Source organism: Enoplosus armatus, chromosome 19 (assembly GCF_043641665.1).
Source record: "Enoplosus armatus isolate fEnoArm2 chromosome 19, fEnoArm2.hap1, whole genome shotgun sequence".
Taxonomy (NCBI): domain Eukaryota; kingdom Metazoa; phylum Chordata; class Actinopteri; order Centrarchiformes; family Enoplosidae; genus Enoplosus; species Enoplosus armatus.
Genome location: NC_092198.1, coordinates 2204935 through 2227986, shown reverse-complemented (window position 1 = coordinate 2227986; position 23052 = coordinate 2204935). Strand labels below are relative to the sequence as shown.

Sequence of the window (23052 nt, the reverse complement as noted above, 5' to 3'; positions counted from 1 at the left end):
GAGGAGGAGGAGAGCAAGGGAGGCGGGGGGAGTCTCTAATTTATCTTTCTCTCTGTTTCCATCAACAGAAGCAAATCATTTTTTACAAACGCGTACAGCAGGTCTGCCGGAGGGAAGCAGACGAGAAGCAGAAGAAGAAGAAGAAATACTCAGATACTTCACTAAAGTAAAAGTAGTAACACAACAATGTAAAAAAAAAGCACTGTCAGAAAAATATACTTAAAGTATCAAAAGTAAAAGTATTCATTATGCATTCATTGTATTCATTGTTTTACTGATGCAATAACGTGTGCTGTTGTAGTTGGTTAAGGTTGAGCAAATTTGAATTACTTTATAAACTGTTGGGAAGTTTAAACTTCAAAATCCCCAATTTCATGAAGACATCTTGCATATAATTTCAAATTCTCCCAAACAAGTGAAGCAATCTGTCAGTGCAGTAAGATATTCAACCAGTTTTTATTTTGAAATTTAAAAATGCGCCTGTAGCTGAACAAAACTTTTGTTTTAGGAAATAATTGAATTATTATTGAATTATTTGGAACATAATTGGAATTTGCGTAGGTTGGATCTTTTCAAGACTTAAAGACTGAATTACAAACTAAAATGACTTGATATGGAGATTTTTTGCACTGAACTTTGCATTATATCTTAGTAACGGACGTTTTGTATAATTAAAGGACAATATTTGCCTTTGTAGTGAAGTAGGAGCAGAAAATAGAAATACTCCTGTACAGTACTTGGTTACTTTCCACCACTGACAAGAAGTAAAAAGAGGAGGAAGGAGACAAAGAGGTGAGGAGGGTGAGGAAGGAAGGGGAGGAGGAAAGAGAAAGAAAAGTGATCCACATTTTACTCACAAGTATTATCACATGTATTATTATCTGAAACTTTTGGAACTCAACTACAATTAGAAATAAAGTTGTGAGGCAGAAAAAGCAGCTCAACGTGAGTTTGTAAAGATGGAGCCGTTAGCGGGTCAGCACAGTTTTAGAGTTAAAAGAAAACATGCACCATATCTTCTTTTAAGCTCCACTAATTCATATTTTGTTTGGATCAATGGATCAAATGTCTAACTGTAATGTGAGAGGTGAGAATTATCGACAACTCTGCAGCTTTTTAACCTCATGATTTTTGCTTTATGGCACATTTACTGTTTTGGTTCAGTCTCAGCGCTCTCATCAACGTCGTTTCCAGCAGCAACAGCAGCTGTTTTCATCAGACAAGCTCTGATAAACCCACTGTACACTCCCGACCCAGCACCAAACAGCAGACAGACACAGTTGGAGACCAGCTGGAGAAGAAAGTGGAGCATCCAGCAGCTAAAGAGACAGATATTTTTCTCAGAAGCCGGTGGAGAACAAACCAGAGCTAAACGAAGACTTTTAATATCGGACTTATATTCATCAGGTGGACACAAACATGGACAAGTGTGCCGAAACAACTTCATAAGGTGACATGTCAGGGATCGCTGTGTGGTGGTAAAACAGTGAGCAACTTTAACGTACTGTAGTGGGGTTGAAAATGTTGCCTAAAGTTCAGAAGATATAACCCAGAGTGCAGACACTGTCTGATTTTTCCTTTACAGAATCTGCTATCCTGCACCTGACCTAAATATAGCATTGGGTGTGCACACAACTATCTCTCTGTGCCAGGAGTTAATCTATTTCTATCTCTAGACATCTGCTGTATCTGTCACCACACATTAATATGTCATACATTGAACAACTGAATTGTTATTTCTTGGCTCTGTTGTGATAAAAATATCGGTTACTAAGTCTTTTATTTCTGATGAACACGATTAACATATTAGGCAAGCTAGAAGACATTTATATTGCTGTCTTCTAGTACTGAAATATAGGAAACAATGTAAGTTGATAAGTTTGGTTTATTGAAGAGTTCTTGACATATGAGGTACTTAGAAATGTTATATTACTTACCTGTAAAGTGTTTTTTGTTGTGTTGTTTATTTCTTTGTTTATTCATTGTTGTTTTTGTTTTTGTGAGCGGGAATGATTTTACCTGTTAATGCGGTGTGAGATTGGATCCCAGAGAGAATAGCTGCTGTTTGATGACGCTAAAGGGGATCTCAGTCTTCTTAAATAAGTCAATCAGTATTCAAACAGGTCCTTAAATAAACCCTGAATCCTCGTGTGTGCTTTATCTGTCTGGGCTCTCACAATGTCCTGGAGCTCCTCCTGCTGGACGACTGACTGTATTACAACTACACAACTAAAACCAACTCATATTTTCCTTCTTCCCCAGATCACACTTCCTTCACAGAGTGCTCCTGTTTTTAGCTTTTTAGTCTCATCTCCCTCTTCCTTATCCTTCCTCCTCTCTCTTTGAATTTCATTCACCCTCCACAGTCTTCCTCACCTCTGCCAATGCTGCTTTCCTCATCTGTTTCGCTGCATTCTCTCTCATCCCTACTCTCCTTCACTGCTTTCTTCAGAAAAACAAAAAATAAAAACAGCAATCTTTAGAAGGAACCCCGTACTGATTGACTTTGATTTCATGCTGCATCACAAAATACAAAACAGGCGGTTAAAGCAGAAACATAAACTTTATTTAAAGGCGGGAAACACAAATTAAAAATCAACATTTAACAGAAAAACACACTAACACACCGACTCCCCCGCCTGAGCTTCGGTTTAGTCACAAACGCTGTATCGAAGCTGACAAACCAGAGCGAACCGTCCTGCAGCAGATCTCTCCAACCGTCTCTTTCTTCATGCTGCTGCTACTATAAAGGCTTCGCTGCTCCTTCTCTCGACAGTCTGTCGGCCTCCTCGTTGCCTCTGTAGCCTGCGTGACCTGGAATATGCAACTGGAGGAGGACGAGGAAGAATCAGTTTTCTGACCTGGTAAGTCCTTTAACATTTGGTGTTATAAACTCCAGTTGAACAGTTTATATTCTTTGTCATCTCTTCCGTCTCTTCATCTTAGAGGGTTAACACTAACCAGATGTTGGATGATGTTTTGCTCTTTAACCACTTGGGAGTTATTATAATTACAGGTTTCCCCTCTTGTTGATGTCAACATTCAAGTCGTAATTAAAACTCGTGTTTTTCCCAAAGCACTGATACATCTGACTTCGCACTTAATAATAAAGAAGTGCCTGAAAAAACAAACAAATATGACTTCCTTGAGTTAGCTGAAGTCCATTGTTTAAAGTAATAAAACCCAAATGTAATTTTATAACCTCAAGATTTTGTGACTCTCGCTCACTGACACCCCCTTTTCACTCTCAATGTAATGTGCCTCTAGCGCCCCGTGTGGCCAAGTGTTGTGAGATTGTTGTGCCTTTCCAAGGTGAAATCAGTAAAATCACCGCCTCACAGTAGATGGTGCTAGACTGCAAAAACAAAACCTTGAATAAAGGATGGCAAGCGGCACAGAATCAGGCTGATAAAACTGTGTTGTCTTTCTTCTGCTCTTCAATCTCTTTATTGGTGTAATATCAATTTAAAAAATCCTTATGGGTTCTCTCATCCTGTCAGGCTTTTTTTAGGGTGAAGTGATGCAGGCTGATATTTACCCAGACAACCTCCAGCTCTGCATTCAGCCTGTCCAGCTTCACAAAGTCGTCTTTGTTGATGATCTGACCTCCAGATTTCAGCCTCCAGCCATTCAGCTTCCAGTTCTTCACCCAGCTGGTCACACCTGCAGCAAAAAACACACCACAGACTTGAAACCCTTCAACGTGAAATTCAAAAACCTGGACCAGTCACATGTTGGAGATGAACATGACTTTGATCAGAGTTAAAAATAGTACATTTCATGTTCAGAAGCCAGTTGGGTTTTTTTTTTGCATCTCACCATTGATCGTAAACTTGCTGTCGGTGTAAAGAACCAACTTCTTTATGTTGTTCTCTTTGGCTTGTTCCAGCGCTTTGCAGGCTGCCTGGTTCAAACACACAAACAGTGAAGACACTTAGTGCAGCAGGTCAGGAGAGAGGTCATTTATTTAATCTGGCTTTTAAGATTTTAAGAATCTGGCACTTCTGCTGAGATGTGATGAGACTTGAGGCTTACCTGTACTTCTGCTCGCTGGTTGGTTTGTCTTCCATGCAGCCGCTCTGCAACATTTCTGCAGGAAAGCAGCCATAAATGTGACAAATTAATGGATTTATGAGTTTGCAGTTCAAAAGCTAAAATTATTTAAATTGAGGTGTAATTCAGTTACAGTCTAAAGTTGTCTGTTTACAATGTGTGTGTGTGTGTGTGTGTGTGTGTGTGTGTGTGTGTGTGTGTGTGTGTGTGTGTGTGTGTGTGTTTTCTCACAGTGGGTGGTTGCAGCCCCAGTACACTCCGATGCCGGCTCGGGCGCCCTTCCGTCCATTGGCCGAGCAGCAACCGTCAGTGTAAACGACCACAGCATCACCTGCGCAGAGGAAGAGCAGCTGAGTGACACTGAAGTGAAACACAAGAGCCTTCTCGAGTTCACGTTTTACTCAACATCCCCATTTTCTCCATTTGCACTTTTACAGAGCACAGTTTGTGTTAATTAACAGCTAAAAGGATCCGTTTACAGATTATCCTCCTACGTTTCTGATCAAAAATGCCTCTATTTCAATTCAAGTTGGACAAAGAATGACAGTAAAAGCTCCACATCACAATTCCACATTTATCTCGTTTCCACAGACGTTTGACCATCTTACCCATGTATGTAAATCCGTCTGTGCTTTCTGAAGACGAGCTTTCTGACTGTTTGACTCGTTTGGGATGGGACTCGGCCTCCTCGTCTGAGTGACATCTCTTCTTACCAAGAGGAATGTACTCCAGAGGCTCCGGGCCTCTTTTGGGAAGCAGAGTGACGTCCGACTCCACAATCTGAGCCACTGAAAGCAAAAAAACACATCATTATTTTTTGCATCTTAAAGTTTTGTAAAATGCACCTTTTAGAATTTGTACCTGTCTTATTTCAGTGATTGTCTGGAGGTATTGAGCCCTGATCCAGAACTGTATACTACGTATCAAGATCCTGCATCCTGCATCTCCCAGAACTTGGATATTTCAGTCACAGAACCGCTCATAAGATTTGTTGCAGGATAAACGTTGAAAGTACAAGTAACACAAAACAGATGTCCATGCAGGACCGTGATATGCAGTACACCGTCTTGTATCAGGGCTAGGAGGGACTGAGTCGAGTGTCAAGGGACAATAAAGCTGACTGTAGGAGGATTAACCTGCTGCTGGGATCACATTTACAACCTCTAGAATAAGTTGTTTATGGGAGGCTGTGCAGAGGAAAATGTTGATCTGGACCAGCGTACCGTTCTTCACCTCTGGAGCTGTAGAAAGTTTGTCTCCTCTGAAGAACGCCCAGGCATCTCTCTCTGATGCAAACTTCTTGAAAGAGGCGGCTGGAAATTTGTCCACCTGGCTCTTACATTCATCCCTAAATAAAAATGAAAAAAATATCATCAACAATTTGTTCAAGAAATCTGAACAGGGAACTTTCCCAGACCTCATACATACTGTACATTTCTTCTTCACATGCGTACTGAGCTGAACATTATTCTTGATTAGTGCAGATGTTGTGTGTGATCACAACCAATCACACTTTTAACAACAGAAAATACACACCTATACCTTTAAAACTCTTTATTCTGCACATCATTCTATTGGACATGTTTTTGTCATTTCTTCCAATAAAAAACCCACATACCCCAATTGAGTTTGGTGCACCAAATCTGAATTACAATTTTGTAATTGTTTTTCAACAGCATCACAGATCATCTTCACACTCTTTTCAAATCATTAGGGTCTTTTAACAAATTCAGAAATCAAATACGTTGCACAAATCACACACGTCATCCTTTCATCCAATGTTTTGATGGAGAAAATTAATTATCATTCAAACTGTTGGGTTGCTCGTGTATTGCTTCTAAGACGAATTTAAGAGATGATTGTTTTGATTACAAAACTCTTTTAACTTATCTTTTAACTGGTGTGTTGTTTTGCTGAAAATCAAGGAGACGTTGAATCAGCTGATATCTGAATGGAATTTGGCGTGTACCTCCTCTCACTAAAGATAACGCACTTTGAATTTGAATTTCTTACAAACAGATGTGTTAACATTCAGATGTATTTGAGTCTCACCATGAACTGTAGACTCCAGGTTTGAATCCTTTCTTTACTGCGTAGAAAAACTTGCCCTTCGCCATGTCGTCGGCGGAACTGCAAACGGTCCTGCGTGCTACTCTGAAAAGACCAGTCAGTCTAAACATCACTGTCTGCCAAGGAGCTGCCGTGAAGCGGAGGTGGCTAACATCATGATGTCAACTTTAACACGATAAAATATCATTAAGTCTGACTGGTCAGTGTGTGTTTTGCTATGAAACCATAAAAATGTGTGGCAAATTCAGAAGCACGGTATACGCACACAGCCAGTAAACGATATCGAAACTAGCTAGTGCAGTTATTAGCTAGCTAGTTTGCTCTGAATAGCAAGACACATAAACGCCAAATAAGTATTCCTAATAAACATAACAACAGTATAACCTCAGCTGCAGGTCTTCTATGTCCGGAACTAGGCGTTTATTTAAAATGTGTAAAGCGCTGCAACAAAGAAATGACAAGCAGAAAGTGATGTTGACAAGCCCAACAGTTCACCTCATCTGTGGTCTCACAAAACTCTCGCGATGTTCTTATGACTACAAGCGTGGTCTCCAACAACTCTCGCGATATCAACATGGGTCGCCCGCATTGGATTAATACAACTCTCGCGATGTTCCGGCCTCTTCCTTGGCCGTCGTTGACAGAGGTTAGTCGTGCCATTCCTCACTGGACTGGGTTTTCTTTTCCAAAATGTACCTTTATGTTGTTTAATGTTTGGGCTTTCCTACCGTAAAGCATCATAAGTCTCTGATACCTTAGATTATGTGGCTTGCGGTGACGGATGGCTGTTTTATATCACAAAATGAAGCGTAGTAGAGATGCTCCGGTGAATGGGTTCTTGTAACAGGGAGTAGTTAGCAGGCCGTGCATGTGTTCAGATAGCAACTACAGCAACGACCAGAGAAAGTTGTAGACGGAATACACGAAGCTCTGTAAAAGAGTCGTTTCATAAATAACACTTGTTACTGCTGTTTGCCACATGCCACACTCCAGCTAAATTGTAGCAGAGATAATTGACAGCCGGCTAAGTTATCTTAGCTAGCTAACGTTCCGTCTAAGCTAGCTGTAACTTATTCTGGCTAACCTGCAGTTCGTTTTCAGGGGCTGAGAGTCGTGTCTTTATTTGGGGCTGTAAGTTTGTGTTTTTTGTCAAATTGTCTACTATATCGACTGTCCTTGTGAGTCAGCCTGATGCTCCCTGTTAGCATAGAGCTGGTTTGCCTGTAGCCTAGCGCGGTACATGCTGGTTTGAAGGAGCTCTTCCAGGATTCGTGTTAAGAGATGCCAGACTACTTGTGTGTGTATATATGTAACCCACATATCTTTATTCCTCTTCGCAGAGACAAAGGCCATGTTCAGTACCAGCGCCAAAATAGTGAAGCCTAATGGCGAAAAGCCAGACGAGTTTGAGTCTGGGATCTCCCAGGTAAGAGGACCAGGTTTCAGGTAAAATCATGTTTAGTCAACTGTAGTTCTTGTGGAGCTGCAGGTAGAGTGACTGTACAGTAATGTCCACAGAGGGAGATAGATAAATCACTGTAAAAGTCAAACATGTTGTCTTGTTCTTATGGATTGTAAAACACTAATGTTAATCCAGAAATACTAAAATCCACATTACTGGTATTCTGCTTCCCTTATTAATGAGGTCAGTCTTAACTAAACCAAGTATGTAATAGTTATATAATCAAGATATGTATAGAAACAGAATTCAAATCCAACAACTAGAGTTTAAAGTGTCTGTTAGAAGTTGAATGCTGAAGGGAATTTGTCTTATTCTACTGGACTTGTTGAGCTTGTCACTGATTTTAAGTAGGAATTAGATTCTACTCAGTTGCATGTAAATAGAAATGATATACAGAATAGAAACTGCTATAGACAAAGTCTGCCCACACAGACAATATTGATAGATAAGCTGCTGCAGCACATGTAAATGTGTCCAGGGGTTGTGAACAGAACAGTGAAGATTTGACTTGTCTGCCTGCAGGCTCTGCTCGAGCTGGAGATGAACTCTGACCTGAAGGCTCAGCTGAGAGAGCTGAACATCACTGCAGCAAAGGTAGGAAGTTTACAGGAGTCTCACTGCTGAAGCATTTCCACTCATCCCCATCTCTTCTTGGAACTGTGATCCGACGTGGACATCCAGCGAGTTGCTTTCCTGGCTCTGTCCTGGTGGCGTATGGGAGCGTAGCCTTTGGGCTGAGACGTACAGTCCCGTTCCACATCGTCGGAGAGAAAGCTCTGTCCCCGGCCGCTGGTCGGTGAGGACGGGCGTCCTGCATATTCCTACATCTTCCCAGAGTCCTTTTGGGGCCGTTACTGGGGAGCTAAACCATGCAGTGCACATTGACTGATATGGATGTTTTTCTGCAGTGACAAACATTCACTGGCACTTGCTTTGTGTTTGTAATAAGTAGGGATGTTAATGTCATTAAGTCTGTTTTTGTTTTGCTTTTAGGAAATCGAGGTTGGTGGCAGCAGGAAAGCCATCATCATCTTTGTTCCCGTTCCTCAGCTGAAGTCCTTCCAGAAGATTCAGGTGCGTCTGGTGAGGGAGCTGGAGAAGAAGTTCAGCGGAAAGCACGTGGTCTTCATTGCACAGGTGAGGATGATGTCTGCCTCAGCTCCGCGCACCTTGAATATGGATACTGCAGGGTTGTGTGGTGGGGGTCTTGGCCAGTCCACGTGTTTTATGGACTACTTGAAGGCTAATGATCTTCCCAAGGGTGTGCTGTGGGGCCATTTTGGATGCAGAAGCTATTGCTCCTTGTAAAGCCAGAGTGGGGGCTGCATCAGTAGTGGAGCTGTCGGTGTTTACTAAATTTCAGAACTTGTCGGCTTTGTCCAGATTTTCTTTTTTACAGGAGTTGATGTCGGTTACACCCACTTATTTCATAAAATGAGCGATCTCTAGATTTGGGATTGGTGGGGTTTCTGCTGAGTAAACCTTGCACATTGTAACTGATGGGTAGAAATTCTGCATCTTCAAATTAGTTATTATTATTATTATTATTATTATTATTATTATTATTATTAAAATGAACAGTGTGGGAAATTCATCCCACTTTTCCCACTGAAAACCAATTGAATTGGCTGTAATTATCTCAAATGTCACAGAGCTTTGAAACAGAGTTCCTGTTTATGGATTTTCTCCACATGCAGCAGTCAAATTTGGTTTATTTGACTTTCAGTAACAACTTGCAAGAAAGTTATCTAGCACAACAGAACCTGCAGTAAGAAGGGTGAAGGGGATGATGTGAAATTGGTCTCCTTGTGTTTGTCTTCACTGTTTATCCGACGTGGACATCCAGCGAGTTGCTTTCCTGGCTCTGTCCTGGTGGCGTATGGGAGCGTAGCCTTTGAGCTGAGACGTACAGTCCCGTTCCACATCGTCGGAGAGAAAGCTCTGTCCCCGGCCGCTGGTCGGTGAGGACGGGCGTCCTGCATATTCCTACATCTTCCCAGAGTCCCTTTGGGGCCGTTACTGGGGAGCTAAACCATGCAGTGCACATTATTTGACATCAGGGTTCGGCTGATATTGGCGATTAGTTTAGTTTGAAATTGATTAGCACTTGTCCAGAAACAGTTTCGTGTTCATGATGAAACTGTTGAGATAACATTTTCTATTAAAATATTTTGTTTGTGTGAGCTGTTTTTAAATGCAGACAGAAGTAAGGTTGAGACTGAAGCTGTCGAGTAAAACATTAATATCTGCAGATTATGTCCAGTATTTACCCTGAATATCGGTCTGACCCAGATTTACTTGGTTTATGATTTTGTTTCCTTGAGTTATTTGAGTTTCAAACTGTTTAAAATGTTTGTAAATGTTGAATGGAGATTAATCAGGCAATGATTGTTTTTCAGAGGAGAATTCTGCCCAAACCCACCAGGAAAAGCCGCACAAAGAATAAGCAGAAGCGTCCCAGGAGGTGAGTAGAACGTCTCAGTTTAATGTCACACAGAGGGAGATTTATTCTTGTTACACAATGAAAGTAATCAGGAGTTTGTCTGGCATGTTGGTTGGGATAATATCTCTTTATAGATTTGATTTTCCTTTTCTTGTCTTTACTACTACACTTTAGTTCAGTACTTCACTTCAGCAGCTCTTCAATGTTTTTAGAAAAGTCTGAACATCAAATGTGACTATTGAATCCCTGTGAAGGTCTCTAATACAGTTTGAACATTTTAGTTTTGGCAAAAAGGATTTCTTCATCTTAAAATGGCTGACAGAATAACTAGTTGACAAATTGAATCTGACAGTTGTGATCATGTGAAGTATAAACCCAGTTTTTATCCGACGTGGACATCCAGCGAGTTGCTCTCCTGGCTCTGTCCTGGTGGCGTATGGGAGCGTAGCCTTTGGGCTGAGACGTACAGTCCCGTTCCACATCGTCGGAGAGAAAGCTCTGTCCCCGGCCGCTGGTCGGTGAGGACGGGCGTCCTGCATATTCCTACATCTTCCCAGAGTCCCTTTGGGGCCGTTACTGGGGAGCTAAACCATGCAGTGCACAAACTCTTTATCACGAAACTGTAATTCAAATAGTGTTTCTATATTTTTATTTTTAAAGTTAAACCCAAAAAGTTGAGTAAATGTTATTTACAACATGTTTTCCATTTTATTAGAAAGATGTTTGTAATTTGACATGAAGAACTGTCACAGTGAACATCATGTAGCTGCAGCGAAACAAGTAAAACCTGCATTAATATTTTCTCTCGGTCACATTTTAGAAGATAGAACTGAGAGACTTGGCATTTTGTGCTTGATAAATGACTAATCAGAATATTTGCACATTGATTTTATGTTCATCACTTAATTGTTTCAGGTTTAGTTATTTAAGCGCAGACCGCTGAACGCAGGAATGTTATTGGTATTAATGTGATTTCTTTGGTTTCCTCACTCAGCCGTACTCTAACCGCGGTCCACGACGCCATCTTGGAGGACCTGGTGTTCCCCAGCGAGATCGTGGGTAAGAGAATCAGAGTCAAACTGGACAGCAGCAGGCTCATCAAGGTCCACCTGGACAAGGCCCAGCAGAACAACGTGGAACACAAAGTAAGTTCATAAAAACAGGCGGATTGGACGTGTTCAGGTGACACGATTAGGGCTGCAACGATTGATAGATTAATCATTTGCTCTGTAAAACGTCAATCGTAAATCCTAAAGACAAAGGTGACGTCATTAAATGTCTTGTTTTGTCCGACCAACTAAAAGATATTCAATTTGCTAGAAAGCAAGACCCAGAAAAGCAGCAAGTTGTCACGTTTGAAAACCTGGAACCATTAACTTTGGAAGTTTTGCTTGATAGTTGCAAATGAATTTTGTTTATCAATGACTGATCAATTAATTGGCTAATAGTTGCTGCTCTAAACGTGAACATCAGGGTTTGGTAGTGACGCGCAGTAATAGAAATCTTATTTGTAGTGTTTCATGTTTCTGGTCATCTGATGATAGTAATGAACCAGGAGTGATCAGATCAGCTCTTGGCCCACAATAGACCAGGTTTTAGAAAGCAGTCACCGCCCAATCAGAAGAGAGTATTCATGAAACGGTTTTTATCCGACGTGGACATCCAGCGAGTTGCTCTCCTGGCTCTGTCCTGGTGGCGTATGGGAGCGTAGCCTTTGGGCTGAGACGTACAGTCCCGTTCCACATCGTCGGAGAGAAAGCTCTGTCCCCGGCCGCTGGTCGGTGAGGACGGGCGTCCTGCATATTCCTACATCTTCCCAGAGTCCCTTTGGGGCCGTTACTGGGGAGCTAAACCATGCAGTGCACAAACTCTACATCTCGCTGACATTACATTGACTCAATATAATGTCGTCCAGTACAACACCACATGTAACTGTGGCCTCAGTAACTGCATTGAATTGTACAGGTGTACCTAATAAAGTGGCCACTGCGACATTTGCTGCTTTTATCTTCTCTAATGTGAAAATGTCCGTTTTTTTATTCATGGCATTACAGATTGGCTTCCTTTTTGTCAGGCAAATGGAAGACTGGACTCTGGTCATTTGTCACTTTTGAAACTCTCGTAGAGTAAATGAGGAATGATCAGCAGAGGAATCTGTAATTTAAAATGTTTAGTTTGAGTCCTTTCAGTCAGAGCAGTGGAACTCTTGATACTGGTTGATGGTGTGAATGTAACTGGTGTGATGTTTCCTGTCGTCCTTCAGGTGGAAACCTTCTCTGGTGTCTACAAGAAGCTCACAGGCAAAGACGTTGTGTTTGAATTCCCAGAATTCCAGCTGTAAATGCAGATGACAAAATAAATTTGTTTACTGTCATTATTGTTGCTGGTTTGTCTTTTTTTAACTTTCCCGTACAGAAAATCCTGTGATTGTTGGTGTGATTACAGGCACTAAGGTTCCCTTTTTTGGGAGTGTTACCCCTTTTTTCTTTAACATTTCTAAAAGTGAAACTTTCTCCAGTCTGATTCAGCTGCAGGACTTCAGCCTTTCAATTCAAACAGGCGTTATTCACACGGGAAACAGACATTTACATTGCCAAAGCATGTGAATAAAAAACAAGTACATGAACAGAAGAAGTGTGATTTTATATACACAGATAAGTTAAAAACAACTTAAAATAGAATAAAATACTGCTTTAGTATTTCCTCTGGCCAACATGTGAATCTTTGTTTTGAGGGTCAAAGTTTAATTGAACAATCAGATGTCTGACACAAATATTAATTTAAAGAAACTGTTTGGATACTGTACAACAATAGTGATCGTGGAGCAAATGAGGCGACATATTGGACGTTAAATCCTTCAGCTATCTGGCAGTGATGGTAGAAGTATTGGGATCTTTTCAGTAAAAGTAGCAATACTACAGTATGAAAATACTCTTATTACAAGTAAAAGTCTTTCATTCAAACTATACAAAATATTAGTATCCAAATATATTTAAAGTACCAAAAGTAAAAACTAATTATGCAGAGTGGCGCATTTCAGCATCATGTCGGGGAGGTCCAGCTTGTTAATCAGGCGTGAACGTGCTCAGGAGGTCTCAGCTCTGCAGCGCCTCCTGCTGCCTGGTTGCGTTGGATGATCTCCTGCAGCAAGAGGAAGTTGGATTGCCTCCACTTCCTGTACGTGAGCGCCGTGAGAGTCTGGGGGGTCAGGATCTGCTTCACCACCAGCAGCTCCGACTCTTTGGCCTAAAGGACAGACATACAATCTAAATGAGCTTTCCTCTAGCGCCACCAGCAGGTCAATGCTTGTCCAAAACTTTGGTTTATGAACAAATACCGGCAAATCTACATTCCCATCAGCCTCAGCTCTACTTTGTGTTTGTCGCTACTTAGCAAGTGTTCGCATGCTAACAGCTAAACTAAGATCGTGAACCTGGTAAATATCAACTGCTAATGTTAGCATTTAGCTCAAAGCTAGCAGGTTGCAGACGCTCTTGTTTTAGGAAATTTAAAGTTGAAACAATCACAGGTGAAAGTCTATAGCAGAGAGCAACGCTGCAAATTTAAAGTAATGACGCAACAGAATGGAGATATTTCATGCTTTTAGTCAAAATGTCTCACAAATACAAGAGAAAAGTTATGATTTCATTGACTTTATTACACAAAAGTCAAACAGGCGTGAATGTTGTGAAATTACTGTAGTAATTAAAAAGTAAAAGCAGCAAAGTTTTACTGAAACTTCACTGTAAGCTCAATCAAATATACAACATAACACATAATACGTCCACTGGCTTCAATCCAGACCGCCAGGTGAACTTTATTGTAACTTTTCTCCTGTCAGGTTCACATGATCACATGATGATTGAGATCATTTTCCTCGCTTGTCGGCTCACCTTTAACGTGCTGCTGAGGATCCTGAGCAGGTGAAGCTTTTCGTTGACTTTGTCATTCTGACATCGCCTGATGAACGACGCTCTGAAGTCCCTCGGACTGGACTGTCCAATCGGAGACAGGCTGGCTGCCTGCAGGTGGTTGTAGAGACGCTCCATCTCATCAGGTGGCTTCTCTGGAGAGAGAAAGAGGTCAGAAACTTAAAAGAAGTCTTTATCATTTCACTTCATAACACTGATGTAGTCAAGATGGCCAGTTTAAAAACAAGGATTAAAATCGATGCAGCAGAACCAGAGAGATCGTCTTGTTCCTTGTCAAAACCGGTTGCCTACATTACCCACAATTCAGCCCCAACGACGCTGACCCAAGTGACATCACTGGAGGACATTCATCAGACTTCACACAGCTCCCTCTGAGACACTGAAGGCTTTGTGCTACTTTTAAAACATGAGCCGTAGAGCTCCACAACACCTGCAGACGGACTTTTCAGGGTAAAATCGCTGGAGTTCCCCTTTAAATCAGCAGTTGCTATGGTAACCAGGTGTGGTTTTACCGTGGACGACCTCCTCTTCTCTTTCTTCTCCCCCACGGAGCAGAGGGAGGGGCACTTTACTACGGGCTCCATCTGGCCCGCGGAGGTCCAGCCAGGACAGGCGTTCACCGCTGGCTGCAGCTGGTCTTCTTCTTCTGTTTCTACTTAAAGTCCCGCCCTCCGAGGTGCTTCTGCATCTGCTCTCATTGGTCGAAGACTCACAGAGAGGCTGAAGAGCGTCTCCCTGTGAGGAGGACAGTACGGGTTTTTTAACAGACTGTGTGGAGGATTTGAATAAATGTCCTCGGTTACCCTTCACACATTGTTACTCACGTTTTCAGCTTCTGCCGAGTCCAGAGAACGGGAAGTCGACTCACACTCTTCACCTTCCTCTTCGCTGCCCTCACTGTAGCACTCTGAACACAGAGAGGAAGAAACAAGTGAAGAGAGGAACGACGGAAGAAGAAGGGACCGCATGAACTAAGAAAGGACGAGAGACTGAGATGGAGGGACAAGAAAGAAAAGAGAGAGGGGAAAAGGCAGGACGAAAGAATGGATGAACGGTTAGAAGAAGAGAGGAAGACAATAAGAGAAGGAAATAAAGGAAGGAAGGTTTGGAAGAAGAAAAGAAGTCGCCACAGGAAAGATGTGAAGAGGGGACCACAGTAGGAACAGAGCTCTGAACTGACCTTCAGCTCTGATCAGTTCACATGGCTCAGCTGCTTCTGACAGTTTACTGATCCACCTGCAACGTTCAGCATGAAACACAGCACAGAACAAGAAGCAGAAGAACCACATCTGCATCTAATGTGGGAACAAAGAACCGTCTGAACTATTGAACTGTTGACATCAAGTTGGTTGTTTATGGCGCCGCATCTCATTTCTTTAAAAAAAAAAAAAAAAGCGCTATCAGATTTTAGTTGCTTATTTGGGAGGGATGCACTTCCTGTTTCTGATGACATCCAGCTCTTGTTCCTTTTGAATGCACTTATTTTAAGTCGCATTGCGCGCTTGACGTGCTGAAACAGCATCAGAGGTCGTCTCTGATTGGCTGTTCAGAGGAGTGAACCTGTGATCACAAGACTCGGAGCCTACAGCTAAAGGCTAACATCGGCGTGCTAACATGGTCACGATGACCATGTTAGCGTGTTAGCATGCTAACATTTGCTAAATTTGTCATTTTCTTTGCAGTAATTTGGTCATAAACCAAAATATTGGACAAACTGAAATTTTGAGGTGACGATGAAACATTAAGGAGTCATAAAAAGTCATTAGACTCTTCCAGTCCTACTAAGATCAAATCAAATACTCACTTATTCATGTCTATGAAGCTCTCTGCAGCAATGAAAACGGTCACCACCAGAGGATGACTTGCTGTTATGGCACTGAAACACAACACTGAGCGGTTAATAACTAATATATCAATCTGTAAACTGAACGAAGAACGAGAGAAGAATAGATTTGTCACCACCTAAATGTGACTCTATGATTGAGCAGGATGTGTTCAGTATGTTTATACTCGCAGAGTGAAGCGAGTCGAGAGCAGCTGACAGTTTGACTGTCTGTGGTTCTCAGACCGGCCTTCGCTTCATGTCGCCCAGAGAAAGACAAACAGAAACCAAACACCTCGTACTGTTTCTTCCGGCAGCGTTTGGCCTGCTCGATGGTGAAGCCGGACAGGTTGATGAAGCCTTCTGCTTTCTCAGCCTGCAGCGAAGAGACATAACACCTCAGAGATCATCGTTTATATATTCACACTCGTGCCTGTAAATGTGAGAAACACGTTCTCGGTGGTCTCTTTCCGATTGTGTCACACCTTTATTACAAGAAAGCCCAACCACAGTTAGACGAGTTATACCATCAGATAAGAGCAAGAAGTGACAAACAATTAACTCTAACGAAAGTGATTAAAAACATCAGACCATAAAGCTCTAAAAAAGGCTAACAAAGGTTAACAAAGTCTTGCTGCGACTCACCATCTTGTCGGTGTACCAGTACAGAGAACTCTTCTTCAGGACAAACCAGTATCTCTTCCACTTGCTTCTCAGGAAGCTGCGGCCCTCCTTACTGCGGAGAAGCCAGCCCTGACAGTCCAACACCCCCAGATCTTTGACCGAAACCCGCCGCCGACTCATGGCTGCAGTCGACCCAGAGGGGGGGGGGGCAGATAGTGGGTTCAAGTGTAATTCACCCTGAAGTGTTCAGAGGACAGAGGCAACTAGTTAAGGTGCACACACATTTTTAGATTCAGAAAATATCATTATCCCTAAAACATGCTTATCCCCAAGTAGAAGTAAGACAAAGGTTTTTGTTTGTTTGTGTTTGGATGTATTCACACATTAAACCTCTGCTCCCGATCAGCTGCTGTATGACACACGGCTGATGAGAGGTGTATTAGCTCGGCTGTCTTTTATCTTGGGTTCTTGTTGGAGTTTCCTGTTTATCTGGGTTTCTCGTGTATCTGTTCGGTCACATTTGTAAATAGGGTGCCGGCATTTTGACAGCATTTTGAGTCAGGTCAGATATGTCAACAATCATTTACTCCTCCGTCTACAGACGTCCTATGTTAGCATGATAGCGTTCGTTAACTGAATTAACGGTTGAAGACATTTTCTGCTGGAGAGAACTGAGCTGAGAGGTTTGACAACAGTTTTTAGTTTGGAAAAAGTCTTAATTTACCCAGAATTCATTGCAAACTAGCAGCAAATTAGCTGGTGAAGATTGTGTGATATGATTGAAAGCTCCAGAACAGCTTTGTAAAAACACTTTAGATCAGGTGTGTCTTCCAATCCTCTATAATTCACCCAAATATGAAAAACATATCTTCTTACGTACCTCTCTAGTGGTTTCTAACCATGCTTATAGTTTTTTAATTTTCCATGTTTTTAAATGTATTTCTGCCTAAGCCTCTGTACGATGGAGGGGGATAGAAGAGGCCTCGCTGTCTACATTAAAGTGACATCTGACATTTGCCGCCACAGAAAGCGTTAAAACGAGGTCTTACCTGCTGCAGTCTGGACGTCTTTGCAGCCGACTGACACTCAGCAGAGGAGGAACGACAGTTTGTCAGCGCTGCTGTGAGACTTTATACTCCGCGACCTATCGACCCACAAACAGACCACAGAGACAAAATCACACTCGCACATACATACATGCATATACCCACACCTTCCTTCCTGTTTCACATGTTCTTCATGGTTCTTCTGCTCTGTTCTGTTTCTCAGAGACTCTCTGTTCAGGAACTTCCTCATTGTTTTCTAGAAAATAAAACATGTATGCAGCTGCTGTCGTTCGAACAACCTCTTTATTCAGCAGACGTCTCTTTTTCTATTGTTGTCGCTGCCGAGACGTATTGAGATTTCAGCACCTTTGACCCTGATCTCACGCCAGCTGCCTCTAAACTGCCTACAGCAAACAGCAGCTTCACACATCTGTCTGTGACTTCTGTCTTTCCTCTCTGTACCTGAAATGTAATGTTAGTTAAAGTTCATGTTTATTCTGTAGCAGAGACCTCGGAGTCATCACTCAGATTTTGGCTCATGGCCTCATTTAAAAAGCTGTGGTGTTTTTCAGATCTACTGATTATGATTAAGGGGAGGAGAAGAATTCATGCTAGTAAATGTGAATCCGTTGGGATCAATGGGAATAAAATCCTTCATCAAGTTTTTTTACTTGATTTGACAAAACCTATGTTGATTTGTCCTTTTACTTACAGTAGCAGACATTGTCCACTAGATGGCGCCATTAGCTTTAACGTCGTCATCTGTTGCACTGCTTACCAACCTATTTGCTTGTGACCCCTTACAGCCAAACTATGTGTAATCTCAACCCTCATCACAGGCTAAGATTTGAATAGTTCAACCAATGAGTGAATGTCCTTCCTCAAACCGTTTCACTTTAAAAGCTTTAAGAGATTTATTCATTTTTGTTCCTCTTTACTTTCCGTAAATGATCTTGCAAACCATCGCGGGGTCCCAAACCCCAGACATGAATTCCAGTTTACCATCTCACCAACAACAGCAAAGAAAACACATTATTGACTCACCGTAGATGGATATTTTTAGTGTGATTCACCGATAGTTTGAATGTATTTGATGGATTTTAAACTGAACTTTACAGCCAAATAAATATAATTTGAGGTTTGTTTCATTAATATGGATCCTACATGCAACCCAGTGTACTCACTCCTTAACTTATTAAACACTTTGTTTCTCACCTTTTAGACTGTAAAGCCCCCTGAGACGAAGTAAAAGTTGAAATCTTTCAAAATAAAATTGCACTTTATTTTTTTATATTTTTCACAAAGCATCACAGAGGCGTCAAACTGCAGAGCTGTGGAATAATTCAGATTTACATATGAAGAATGAAACCAGTTACAAAATAGATTCAAATGATGATACATGTAGTTTGGCAAAGTGATGCAAACAGGATCATCCAACAATAAACAAGTGAAGAATTTTAATTTTAAAGTGAGACTACTAACTTTTGCTGAACAGCTGCAACTGTGGATACAAGTGGTGATTACAGGATGTTGGCTTTTCCTACATTTCCCATGATGCTATTCAGCCCTCATTAGGTGATCCGACGGAGTGAGTGGAATGGGATCATAAGCAGAAAATAAAGTCGGAAAACTGATGCAGTAATATCCGTCTAGTTTGCTAACATTAGCCACCATACGCTACTGGTCAAACCAGACCAAGTAAGGCTTTAGCAGAGTTATGAATGAGTGTTATGAATTCAGTAAAGGTGTTTCAAATTAACAATTTTATATTCCTTCTTTAAAAAGTTGCATCGTCTCACTTTAGACAGAAATGTGATGTTCAGAAACCAAAATTCTAAATATTATCCAGCACAGATCATACGAGGTCGCCCATGTGATATTTACAGTTATTACACTCTGATAATCTCTTGTACAAACTTTCTGAGCTCTTGCGTAATGTTTTGTTAGTATAAAGGCACCAAACACGAACCAGAAACACGCTTTACAAAAGAAAACGGAAGGAGCTTCTCAGATTGTAAACATCAGAGGATCCAAGACGCCTCCCTGAGGAACTCCTTCAGAAAGGTTTTCATAATGAATATAAAGAAACCTCAAACACACAGGAGTTCTCCAAAGAACCTTTAGAAGAACCACTGAAGTTTATTTAGAGTGCAGTATGAGCCGCACCTGAAATACATAAGATCAGTTAGTTTTACCTGAAGTTTTAAGCAGCTTCCAGCAGACCTGCGTCAAAGACAACTCTGCCAAATGAGGGCAGTAACAGTTTTCAGAATAAACTCAAGTGTAGGTTTGAGATTTAGAAGGTGAAATCTCTAAAGGACAACATGGCAGTTTGGAATTAAACACTAAAATCTCACTCTTAAACCAAAATGTAAGTTGGACAACATTTTCTCTTTGTGAACGTGAGCTTCACCAGCTGCTGTGAGACTTCATGTTTACTTCAGTTTGATAAAAACTGTTTTTATTTACAATAACCTTACGACTGCTTTAATAAAAAGTATGTAAGTCATAAAAAAACCCTGTTGGTAAACTTTGTGTTGATTAACATCATATTAATGCTCCCTGACTGAAACGATTCATTATTTCTCCTAAAAACAAGTTTATATTGTTATTACTGTTGTAACGAGACTTCCGTGAAGCTTCAGAAATATTTCGTAATGATGTTGAGATATACTGATTTTCTTAGATAAATCTGGTCTGCAGTGATAAAATAAAAACGCTCTACAAAACATATTTACAAAACAGTAAAAGTCTTGACACGAGAGGCACGAACGGCTCCTGAGATCGAGAGGAAAAGGCAAGATGATGCAGCAGCTGTGATGTTTAGAAATGCTTCACCATTTTTAAACTACAAATACACTGAGGTTTGATTATTCGCTCTTTAAATCTGAAACCGATGTCAAGGCCTTGAATCGCCTTACTTTTTTGGGGTCTTTTAGATTTTACTGATTCTAATTCTGGTCATTGATTCTAGAGTCTTAGAACTCAAACAATAAAAAGACACCAAAATCTGTTGAAAACAAAAACCAGCTTCGTTTTCAGCAGAATCAGGCTCCCATAAACAGACATTTTGAGGTATTTTTTTGAAGGGGTTAAAAGTAAAACTATATTCAGTTTTCATGCACGAGCTGAATGTTTTCCACTTGTTTTTCCTTGAGTTTGACGTCCTGTATGGAAGCTCAGCAGGTCCAAACTGTTGTTTTCGTATATATTAGAAAGGTGGTTCTAATTCAGAACTGGTGTAGATATTTCCATACTTCTTTGATGACACTGCCTACATACTTTCTATACCAGACGTTGATGTTTCAGCAGCTAAATTCACCTCCTGAGTGTCTTTAAGGCTTGAAGAGAGATATGTTTTCAGACGTGTTTGTCTTGAAGAGTCTCGGCTTCCAAATGTCTTTTCAAAATACTGTGAGAGACGTCACAGACGTCCATGTTGTCATTCAGTCTGTGGATGGACCAGGTGATCTGCAGCAGTCAAACTGTGGGAAACATTCGGATCCAGCAAACTGTCCATCATGTCCTGAACTGGATCCCAGTTCACAAACTGGAGTCAGCTACTCGGTCTGATGCTTATCAGTTTAACCTTCTTTGACTCTTCAGTGTGAAGTTCATGGTGATAACTGAAGCTTTTAAACTGTCCTGGTCTACGTAGGAAAAAGCGACTCATCCAAACACTGTTCCTCTGTGATGCTGATGTTTCTTTGCTCTGGCGTTGACTTTTTCAAACTTCCTCCACCATAAGACCTTTGGTTCATTCCAGAAGTTGGTTTTCAATGAACTGCTGTATCACAGCTGCTGAAGGCCTCGAACACAGACATTTAAAACCCTTTTTCCTGTAGACGTCCTGAGGATCCGGCTGAGAATACATGATCTCCTGCAGGAGCCACGTGAGAAGAACTTAAACGTCTTATAGAAAACCATTTCAACCACGTTCACTGGCTGAGCAGCCTGAGACGAGCCAGCCAGCCTCCGAGCAGCGACGTCGACGGTTTGGTTACAGCCAGAGGAGGAGAAGCAGCAGCCGAGGTGGAGGCGGCAGACTTTTTGGACGCCGTTTCCTGGTAAGGGATGGTGGCGCTGTTGTGCAGGTCTGCGTTGATGAAGCACTGGCTGCCTCTGATGTGGTCGACCCCGCGGACAGTCGGGTGTCCTCGGTACGGCAGAGGGAAGCATGGCTCCTCCTCTGTGATGGTGCTGATTCCCTCGTTGCTCAGATATCTGTGCAGAACGTCCTGTCCTGTTCAGACGAGACGAGACGAGACGAGACGAAGCGTTAACAAGTCAGTAAAAACTGGAACTATTCCTCAAATCACTCTTATGTTTTTAATATCAGAGGATCTCCTGGTTTAACTATTCTTTATGTTTGTAAAGAGACAGTCCATGATTCTGTAATAATGCCTTCAAATCACAAAGTGCTCCTCGTGCTCACTGTCCATATTCAACAACAGTGAGCTGAGAGGAAAGTAATCCCTCAACGCACCTCAACTGTAATCCCCCTTTAGGTTTTACACCAGAAACAAGGAAACCAGATTCAGGTGAAAAGCTGTGGGTTGAAATATCGTTTCTCTTGGAACAACAAATGAGTATCAATTAGTAGCTTTTCATGATTCCAGTAACACTTCAACATGAATCAGGTCTTTGTTCAAAGATCATGTGACTTCATTCAAGAGATTAAGAAGAAAATAGAACAAAAACAAGACATTACTAGAAGCTGAACATTTTAAAAGATGAAGTCATCACAGCAGCCAGTTAATTCTTCCCTTTCAGCGTCAACGGAAAACAGTCCAACTCTTAATGTGTCTTTGTTTAACTGCTCGAGTCCATTAACAGCCTGCTATCTTGGACAAACTGCCCACACACACACACACACACACACACACACACACACACACACACACACACACACACACACACGGTTCCTCAAGGTGAAGTGCTCCAACAGCCGACTGAACTGATACTGAACTGAGATCAGCGCCGTCGATGCAGCGGCAGCTCTCAGGGTTAATTATCGACAAGGTAAAAATTCAAAGCACGCTGCAGCCCGTTAAGTCCTCAGCTGTTAATGAGCCAGACAGACGGCCGTCAGTGATAACGCTCAGATTACAGGACAGGTGGAGCTTACCTTTCCTACCGGGAGCCCCGGGCCTGGAGGAGCGGTCGGACACACCTGAAAACGACTCCACCGGCATGGAGACGGGTCGAGGTCTAGCTGCAAACCAGAAACAACACGAGTTAAAGACCTGCGACAGGATGCAGTGGAAAACATGCACGTGCAACTCATGATGCATCTTATCTGCTCCCATTAGTCTGAACTGACCAATAAAGTTTTTTAAATCTTTTTTTATCTTATCTGTCATTTTTTGTTTTGACTTCAAATTAGATTATTTTCATGCTTGAATTAAAAAATACCTGGGAGAGACACTCTCTTTCTTGCAGAGTTAGATGAGAACACAGATACCACTCTGATATCTGTACGGTGAGCATGAAGCTACAGCCAGTTAGCTTAGCTTAGCACAAAGACTGGAAACGGGGCAGCTAGCCAACAAAATACACCCACCAGCACCTCTAAAGCTTTTTTAATCTGAAGTGTAAAA

At 41.6% G+C, this 23052-nt stretch overlaps 3 protein-coding genes and 4 non-coding genes across 10 annotated transcripts in view; 5 read left to right on the top strand and 2 right to left on the bottom strand.

Annotated features, from left to right (window-relative positions):
* Nucleotides 1-2544: 2544 nt before the first annotated feature.
* On the bottom strand, nt 2545-6613 carry rnaseh1 (ribonuclease H1). 4 transcript variants are annotated; one of them, XM_070925816.1, is made up of 9 exons: nt 6508-6613; nt 6106-6207; nt 5277-5401; nt 4662-4841; nt 4285-4384; nt 4036-4090; nt 3820-3904; nt 3539-3663; nt 2545-2827 (listed from the first exon to the last, which is right to left on the bottom strand). In XM_070925816.1, exons 2-9 carry the CDS (start codon nt 6168-6170, stop codon nt 2744-2746), a joined length of 819 nt encoding a protein of 272 aa, XP_070781917.1. In that variant the 5' UTR covers nt 6171-6207; nt 6508-6613; the 3' UTR covers nt 2545-2743. The 4 variants fall into 4 exon arrangements, with proteins under 4 accessions (XP_070781917.1, XP_070781916.1, XP_070781915.1 ...); XM_070925815.1 differs by lacking the exon at nt 6508-6613 and having other exon boundaries at nt 4662-4833; nt 5287-5401; nt 6106-6396; XM_070925814.1 differs by lacking the exon at nt 6508-6613 and having other exon boundaries at nt 4662-4824; nt 5269-5401; nt 6106-6395.
* A 136-nt stretch (nt 6614-6749) lies between these two features.
* rps7 (ribosomal protein S7) lies at nt 6750-12402 on the top strand. Its single transcript, XM_070925786.1, has 7 exons — nt 6750-6769; nt 7464-7549; nt 8108-8179; nt 8579-8722; nt 9985-10049; nt 11023-11173; nt 12292-12402. The coding sequence occupies exons 2-7, from the start codon at nt 7475-7477 to the stop codon at nt 12367-12369; spliced, it is 585 nt and encodes a 194-aa protein (XP_070781887.1). The 5' UTR covers nt 6750-6769; nt 7464-7474; the 3' UTR covers nt 12370-12402.
* Nucleotides 8250-8469, top strand: LOC139302742 (small nucleolar RNA SNORA73 family). The gene has a single exon (XR_011598917.1). It is a non-coding gene; the product is annotated as a small nucleolar RNA SNORA73 family (small nucleolar RNA).
* On the top strand, nt 9415-9634 carry LOC139302754 (small nucleolar RNA SNORA73 family). Its single transcript, XR_011598928.1, has one exon. It is a non-coding gene; the product is annotated as a small nucleolar RNA SNORA73 family (small nucleolar RNA).
* Nucleotides 10415-10634, top strand: LOC139302753 (small nucleolar RNA SNORA73 family). The gene has a single exon (XR_011598927.1). It is a non-coding gene; the product is annotated as a small nucleolar RNA SNORA73 family (small nucleolar RNA).
* On the top strand, nt 11678-11897 carry LOC139302752 (small nucleolar RNA SNORA73 family). Its single transcript, XR_011598926.1, has one exon. It is a non-coding gene; the product is annotated as a small nucleolar RNA SNORA73 family (small nucleolar RNA).
* Nucleotides 12403-12704: 302 nt separating the features above from the next.
* The window catches only part of cnksr3 (cnksr family member 3), a 36635-nt gene continuing 26287 nt past the window's right edge, over nt 12705-23052 (bottom strand). Inside the window, exons 12-22 of the mRNA XM_070926291.1 lie at nt 22581-22667; nt 21399-21695; nt 17456-17526; nt 16428-16643; nt 16085-16158; nt 15765-15836; nt 15141-15196; nt 14785-14867; nt 14473-14695; nt 13922-14094; nt 12705-13274 (exon numbers count right to left, since the gene is read on the bottom strand). Of these exons, the coding sequence (XP_070782392.1) occupies nt 13098-13274; nt 13922-14094; nt 14473-14695; nt 14785-14867; nt 15141-15196; nt 15765-15836; nt 16085-16158; nt 16428-16643; nt 17456-17526; nt 21399-21695; nt 22581-22667 (1529 nt within the window). The 3' untranslated portion in view covers nt 12705-13097. The remainder of the gene's footprint in view (nt 13275-13921; nt 14095-14472; nt 14696-14784; nt 14868-15140; nt 15197-15764; nt 15837-16084; nt 16159-16427; nt 16644-17455; nt 17527-21398; nt 21696-22580; nt 22668-23052) is intronic.